Genomic DNA, 8,130 nt, shown 5'->3' with positions numbered 1-8,130 from the left:
TTGTAGACCAGGCTGGTCTCGAACTCACAGGAGACAGGGTTTCTCTGTGGTTTTGGAGCCTGTCCTGGAACTAGCTCTTGTAGACCAGGCTGGTCTCGAACTCACAGAGATCCGCCTGCCTCTGCCTCCCAAGTGCTGGGATTAAAGGTGTGCGCCACCACTGCCCGGCTATACACAATTTAAAAAAAAAAAAAGATAGTTTGTTTTCTTTTAAAAAAATTAAAAAATTAAAAAAGAGTTCTCCAGTCCTAATGGCATAGCATGGAGGTCTAATGTTCAGCAAATGCCGAAATGTGAGAGTTCCCGCTCTATCCTTCCAGGGTGGCGTGAGTGATGAGGTGACGCTCTCTGCCTACATCACCATCGCGCTGCTGGAGATTCCACTGTCTGCCGAGGTACGTAAACACCCATCCCTACACCTCCCTCACAGATGTAAAGATTAAAAATAAAAAATAAAAACCACAGAACTACGATCCCCTGAGGGAAACCTCCAGTTTCTGTGGTCTTTGATTTTGGTACATTTCACTGTCACCTTTTTAACCACTCCCCAATACAAACTCTACTACTGGGGTGTCACAGCATGACTCTCAACCTGGGGTTAGCCTGGGCATAGTTCCTTAGCCTGCTTCTGCTTTTTTGAAATTGGCTCTCATCTTCTTTTATAGCACAGTATCGTCCGCAATGCTCTCTATTGCCTGGAAACAGCCTGGGCCTCCATCTCAGGGAGCCAAGGAAGTCATGTCTATACTAAGGCATTGTTGGCCTATGCCTTCGCCCTGGCAGGAAACCAAGCCAAGCGAAGCGAGCTGCTTGAATCACTAAACAAAGAGGCTGTGAAAGAAGGTAGGTGCTTCCATTGCAAAGTCTATCTAACTAGAAGTCACTAACGATGCAAAGGCAGAGTCACTCTTGTGCCACCTTAACCAGAAAGACAGCAAGAGAAACTGTCATTGACCCAATACTGAAGTGATAGGAACCATTTTATTGACACACACATTAATGATTTTATATAATCCAACTGCTGGTGCCACACAAGTATGTAAGAGACACAAAGACTCCCCAAGTGATCATCTAGGAATTTGGTCAAGATCTGCTTGTTAGTAGGCATGGTGGCTCATGCCTTTAATCCCAGAACTTGGGAGGCAGAGACAGGGGATCTCTGAGTTCGAGTTTGAGGCCAGCCTGGTCTAGATAATGAGTATCTGTCTCAAAAAGAAATGTGCTTGATAGATCTGCTATAGACTGTTCTAAGGCATCCGTTCATTTCATCTGTGCCAGTTCATTAGCTGACCTCATCATCACTCATGGGATAGTTCTTAAAGCCATGTTTTAAAACTTAAAATCTTTTTCTTTCCATTTGAAAGAGGATTCAATCCACTGGCGACGTCCCGGGAACATTCAGGAAGCAAAGACACGCTACTATCTACCACGGGCCCCTTCTGCTGAAGTGGAAATGACAGCTTATGTGCTTCTCGCCTACCTTACGGCTCTGCCATCCCCATCTTCAGAGGACCTGTCTTCCGCATCCCAAATTGTGAAGTGGATCATCAGGCAGCAAAACTCCTATGGAGGCTTCTCCTCCACTCAGGTCTGTGGGGAGACCCTAGGAGGGAAAGATAAATCAACTAATCCATATATAAATGCAAACATATTCTAGGGATTAAAGAGCTGAAACATCATCCCTCCATCACCAAGTCCCAGCCTGATTCACATATGGATCAAGGCTCTGTCCTCCTTACCTTCTCATTGTCTTCTCCCCAAAGCGGGTCCTCAGCATCCCCAGGGGCCAGTTTTCCAAAGCACTATTTCTGTAGAATTACTTCCATGAGAAAATTAACTTTATGCTCATCTGCAGACTAAAATTCTCTAATATTCTGCCTAAGCCACTTCCTGTCCACAATAAATGTGTACTCATGTAGCTGGTTAGGCAAGTCCTTAGGCAGAATGGGCTTGCTGCCATTGCTGGGGCCGTTTAAAACATCCCAGCTCTTCCACAATGCCCATCACTCTCTCCATAAATACTTTTTGTTATTCAAGAATTATCTCATTTCTCATCTTCAGTCTTCTTTTTCTATCTTAGCCTACATTTTCTTCTCCATTTCAGATTTCTACAACAAATACTGCTAGAGAGACTTATAAATTACTAATGGTATACGTTCAGTTCAGATCTCTGTATATATTGTAATCTGTGTAGATGATAAAACTTATTCTCTCTGAAATACCTAGACTGGGTCACCACTAGTAAGCAGGATGGAATGGTATTGAAATTACAGTGATTAACTGTGGTTTTTGTCTAACTAATCCTGAAAGGAAGCAATGTTGGCACTGTGCATCAGTGTGGACTGCTATCTCTCCATCCACTGTGATTTCTGTATCTTTCCTTTTCTCAGGATACAGTGGTGGCCCTCCAAGCCCTCTCCAAATACGGAGCAGCCACTTTCACAAAAAGTAAGAAAGAAGTGTTGGTCACCATCAAGTCTTCAGGGACATACTCTCAGAAGTTCACTGTTCACAACGCCAACCGCCTGCTGCTGCAGGAAGTCAGACTGCCGGATCTTCCTGGAAATTACATCACCACAGTGTCAGGGTCTGGATGTGCATACCTCCAGGTGAGACTCCCCAGGGCCCAGATACTGGGCACATGGAAGAGAAAGTGTCAAGGGTTACTTGTTCATTGCAAAACTAAAAGGGGAAATCTGTGCTAAATCAAGAGTTGAGTTATTTAGCCAGGCAGTGGTGGCGCATGCCTTTAATCCCAGAACTCGGGAGGCAGAGGCAGGCAGATCTTTTGAGTCCAACCTAGTCTACAAGAGCTTGTTCCAGGACAGGCTCCAAAGCTACAGAGAAAAACTGTCTCAAAAAACAAACAAACAAAAAAAGAGTTGAGCTGGGCGATGGTGGCGCACGCCTTTAATCCCAGCACTCGGGAGGCAGAGGCAGGCGGATCTCTGTGAGTTTGAGACCAGCCTGGTCTACAGAGCTAGTTCCAGGACAGGCTCCAAAGCCACAGAGAAACCCTGTCTGAAAAAAAAAAAAAAGTTGAGTTAACTTAGAAACTTCGAAGAGGCTGTGAGATGTTTTCAGCACTGAGATAAGGAATTTTGTTCTTGTTGTTTTCAGACATCGCTAAAATACAACATCCTTCCAAAGACAGAAGGAAGAGCTCCCTTCACTCTGCAGGTCAATACTCTCCCCATAAACATTGATGAAAATCACAGAACATTCCAGATTCACATCAACGTAAGGTAAAACCTAAGTTGCAACCAGTCTGCTTATAAGACATGGAAAAAAATGCCTGTGGGAGAAATACATTATGCAAAGTTAATCTTAACAGAAATGGGGTCTTGTATTCATGAACCAGGACATTTTCTTAACTCTTACCAAAAGGCCTTAGCATTGAGACTATATCTCAGAAATATACATATACACACATATCATCTCTCTAAAGAGAGGAGAGGAAAATAGTGAGATTTCAAATAACTACACAGATACAGTTGACAGAGAAATGAGTGACAAAGAAGATTAGACTTCTGGTTCCATCAATCCCAAGGAACCTTGTTGAAAGGACTTAACTCTGTGCATTACCTTCCCAGTTACACTGGAGAACGATCCAGCTCCAACATGGTCATTGTTGACGTGAAAATGGTATCAGGCTTCATACCTGTGAAGTCAACTGTGAAAAAGGTAAACCCTACACCATCAGTAGACAAGGCTAAATGCAAGAGGGGCTTGGTCCTGCCTCTACTTAATATGCCAGGTTTTGTTGACTCCCCATGGGAGGAGACCTTACCCTTTCTGAGGAATGGATAGGGGGTGTGGGGGACATGTGGGGGGAGCAGAAGGAGGAACTGTGGTAGGTAGGCAAAGTGAATTTTAAAAAGAAAGAAAAAGGCTGAACACTAAACCACAGGTGGAAAGGGTTAACACTAACTCTTGCAGGTGGCAATGCCATACTGTTTTTCTGTTTGATTTCACTGATGCAGTTTTCAAAAGGCTTACTCCTGCAAACTTGCCTCTCCAGAGTGTTATTCCTTCTTTTATTATTGCTTATACTGGTTACAGTCTGTTGTGTATGAGGCCTAAGTCTTACAATTAGGTTTAGATAAAATGCTGCAGTTCCCCGAGGGGTGGCAGCAGGCAGCAAACCACGAGGGGCAGCCAGGTCCCATCACCCCAGGCCTCTGTAAGTCCCAGGCAGGTGGGAGACAGCGACTGAGAGACCTCAGCGTGTCATTGGCAGGGCAGCAAGTCCCACGAGGAGGTGGCCGGTGAGAGACAGAGAGGGATAGTCACTCCATGCAGAGAGAGGGTTTGGGTATTTTATTTAATGGGTTATGGGAAGAAAGGGAAGGGGGAGAGAGAGAGAAACAGAGAGGGGGGAGAAAAGAGGAGAGGAGCCACAGCAGCCACCTCTGCAGACAGGGCAGAGAGAGCACAGGCTGGAAGCAGAAGGAAAAATCTGCTTGCCTATGTAGAAGGGGGGAGGAGTGGGCAGGGCTTGTCTCTTAAAGGGACAGGACAGACCATTACACTAAGTTCTAGCCTATATCCAATTCTAGCAAACCATTAGCTATCAGATTTGTGGACACACCACACACACACACACACACACACACACATATATGTATGTATCTCCTTATACATTCCTAGCATGTGTATTTATATATATGTATGAATAGAAAGGATTCAATAAATATTAGCATTATGACTAGTGTTCCTAAAGAAATAAAAAATTAGTAGTTTGGATTCTCCAGAGAAGCCTCATATATGAAAAATACCTGAAAGCTTCTCCTAACATAAACCTTCCTCACTCCATAATTCTGGCTTATCAACAGCTCCAAAACCAGCCTAACATTCAGAGGACTGACGTGACCACCAACCATGTTCTAGTCTACATTGAAAAGGTAAGATTTGTGACTCTGGGGTCTGTAAGAATTGCTGGAGTGTCTAAACCAGACCAGCAGGATTCCAAAGAGTCAGTCTCCACCACCTCTCTCTCTCTTTCTCTCTCTCTCTCTCTCTCTCTCTCTCTCTCTCTCTCTCTCACACACACACACACACACACACACACACACACACACACACACGTATATGTAAAGACAAAAATAGCTACTAAGGAAAATGAACCAGGACTGGCCAGCAAAGCTGTTTATGACACTTTTAACCATCCGCAGAACTTTGTTCTTTCATTTTTATTGGTTATGTTATAGAGATCAAAACATCCCATTTTCTTCTAGGCTATGAGAGAGGAGATAGCACACTCCTACAGCTTAGTATATCTTAAGAAAACAAGATAGTGACTGATGACTAAGTTAATCATTAAGTCCAATTCTGTTCTCTCATCTTTTCAGCTAACCAATCAAAGCCTGAGTTTCTCCTTCTTGGTGGAACAAGACATTCCAGTAAAGAACTTAAAACCAGCTCCAGTAAAAGTCTATGATTATTATGAGACAGGTAAGTGGAATCCAGATATGCCAAGCTTTGATAGGAAATAGAGCCTAGCCTAATTAGAGGTTATCTTAAATAAAATGAAACTCCACAGTCTTTCACTGGAAGAAAAAGTGAGTTTTTATGGTCACTTACAGTTATGTTTCTATGTATTACCCTTTTGGGTGCACTTAAACAAGCCTTAGGGCCACTCTGGTGAAAGACATCATAAAACAATTGGCCATGGGTTCTATTTAAATTTCCCTGTAGGGCTGGATAGATGGCTCAGTGGTTTAGAGCATTGCCTGCTCTTCCAAAGGTTCAATTCCCAGCAACTGCATGGTGGCTCACAACCACCTGTAATGAGGTCTGGTGCCCTCTTCTGGCCTGCAGGCATACACACAGACAGAACATTGTATACATAATAAATAAATAAATAAATAAATAAATAAATAAATAAATAAATAAATAAAATTATTTTAAATTTCCCTGTAAAGTTGCTTGCTCTAGGCTGAATTATTCTGGAAAGGTAAGAATAGCAATAACTTTTTTTTAAGATTTATTTATTTATTATGTATACAACATTCTGCCTCGATGTATGCCCGCATGCCAGAGGAGGGCGCCAGATGTCAGTACAAATGGTTGTGAGCCACCATGTGGTTGCTGGGAATTGAACTCAGGACCTCTGGAAGAGCAGCCAGTGCTCTTAACCTCTGAGCCATCTCTCCAGCCCAGCAATAATTTTTTAATCGCATCTTGCTACTGATGTGTGATATAGAACCTATCATTTAATCTATTTTTAAAGTGCTATAGATAAACCCCCAAAATGGGAGGAGACTGGATAGAGCAAGAAATTCTTCTGTTTTTTCCTGACTTTGAACTTGCCAGCGTTATATCATGTTGGCAGAATTAAACGATGTCTCCTCATTAAATGGAGGAAATACACAGGGAGAAAGGCATAATGCCAGCAGGAAAGCACAGGCATGGGAAGGGACCATCTGAGTCTTGTCGGCACAGAGGCACAGCAAGCCCTCAGTTCTGTTCCAGATCCTGGTTCTCTTAGTCTCCACCACCAAACAAAATAACTTAGTGTAGACTTTATTTCCATTGATTCTGTAGCTGTGATTTAAACTTTTGTTCTTTGCAGACAGGGCTTACCCACAATTAACCGCTTTCTACCTAATCATTTCTGTGTTCTAGATGAATTCGCCATTGAAGAATACAGTGCCCCTTTCAACACTGGTATGGTATAAATAGTCCAAATGAATGCCAATTTAAAGAAAATAAACAAGCGTCTACTTTAGTTTTCCATACTAGGGTGATTTTTTAGGAGAACATTTTGTATTATATTGATTCTGATGTATCATCAATAAATTGGACTGTATCAGGTACACTGTAGAATTTTTTAATAGAAATATGCTAGTGAAATATAATTACTGATGCCTGGTAGTGACTTATTTTTAACTGAATTTAAGAATTTGAGAGATTTATTTGAGAGAGAGAGAGAGAGAGAGAGAGAGAGAGAACGAGAGAGAGAGAGAGAACATGAAGTTGGGTAGGGAGAAGGTGGGGAAGATCTGGGAGGAGGTGAAGGAGGGGAAATAATATGATCAAAATATACTTAATTTTTCAAATTAAAAAATATATAAAAGCCGGGCGATGGTGGTGCACGCCTTTAATCCCAGCACTCGGGAGGCAGAGGCAGGCGGATCTCTGTGAGTTCGAGACCAGCCTGGTCTACAGAGCTAGTTCCAGGACAGGCTCCAAAGCCACAGAGAAACCCTGTCTCGATAAAAAACCAAAAAAATATATATATATATAATATAAATATAAAAAAAAGAATTTTTAAGGCACAAAAATTAAATCAACTAATATTTACATTCTACACCTGGTGGCCACCAACATTTTTAAGACATTTTTAAGTGTGCACTGGTTAAGCCCAGTTGTCCCTGTGATTAGCCACATGACACAACCTGAGAGGACACATATAAAAGACATTCCTTTAGGCTGATTGACAAAATCATTTTCTGTGGCACTTTTGACTCTCTCTCTTAAACTTTGAAGAAAATCTGAGAACAGTTTCCTTGTTAAATATAATTAAATTTAAAGATTTATAATTGAATGTTAAAATTAGTTCTTTTAATAGGTTCTTGATGTCTCTTGATATTTCTGCTCTTCTGTTTAGGCTCTGAACAAGGAAATGCTTAAAAATGGGAACCTGTAGATCTCGCCAGATGGACATCTCCAGGCATGAAGAACCAAGATCTATTAGAAGAACAGACAGTGAATAAATGGGAGGGAATTAGAGACATATGAAATTTATATATTGAATAAAGTTATGGCATTTACAATTATATTTTCTTTTCATACTTTTATCATTATATTTATTTTCTGAAATATGGTTTTAGCTCTTTGAGAGTGCCTAAAGAAGCTACAGAAAGAGATACATTAGAAAACACTATGAAGTGGAATTTTAAAAAAAAAGTGTTTGGTCAACCCACAAGAACACCGAGGAAATGATCCCATGTTTTCTAACATTGAAAAACAGCCCAAAAGCTCATCAGTAGGTCTAACATGCTGTGTCTGTCCAGACCAGGGTGCTACTGCACAATATTAGATGGTGCACACCTGCCTAAGTCTGTTCGGGGACAAACTGAAAGAATTCCAGACAAAGAGAGAAAGCGGTGATGTCAGGAGTGAGAG

The 8,130-nt window shown here is 41.7% G+C and overlaps 1 protein-coding gene across 1 annotated transcript in view; it reads left to right on the top strand.

Annotated features, from left to right (window-relative positions):
- The window catches only part of LOC101985935 (pregnancy zone protein-like), a 47,971-nt gene extending 40,188 nt beyond the window's left edge, over window positions 1-7,783 (top strand). The window contains exons 27-36 of the mRNA XM_005365291.1: window positions 321-395; window positions 666-843; window positions 1,365-1,588; window positions 2,391-2,609; window positions 3,121-3,245; window positions 3,594-3,684; window positions 4,836-4,904; window positions 5,352-5,454; window positions 6,628-6,669; window positions 7,613-7,783. Of these exons, the coding sequence (XP_005365348.1) occupies window positions 321-395; window positions 666-843; window positions 1,365-1,588; window positions 2,391-2,609; window positions 3,121-3,245; window positions 3,594-3,684; window positions 4,836-4,904; window positions 5,352-5,454; window positions 6,628-6,669; window positions 7,613-7,635 (1,149 nt within the window). The 3' untranslated portion in view covers window positions 7,636-7,783. The remainder of the gene's footprint in view (window positions 1-320; window positions 396-665; window positions 844-1,364; window positions 1,589-2,390; window positions 2,610-3,120; window positions 3,246-3,593; window positions 3,685-4,835; window positions 4,905-5,351; window positions 5,455-6,627; window positions 6,670-7,612) is intronic.
- Window positions 7,784-8,130: the final 347 nt, after the last annotated feature.

Source organism: Microtus ochrogaster, unplaced genomic scaffold, assembly GCF_000317375.1.
Source record: "Microtus ochrogaster isolate Prairie Vole_2 unplaced genomic scaffold, MicOch1.0 UNK1, whole genome shotgun sequence".
Taxonomy (NCBI): domain Eukaryota; kingdom Metazoa; phylum Chordata; class Mammalia; order Rodentia; family Cricetidae; genus Microtus; species Microtus ochrogaster.
Note: the sequence above shows the minus strand (reverse complement) of the source record. Positions and strands in the feature narration are given on the sequence as shown.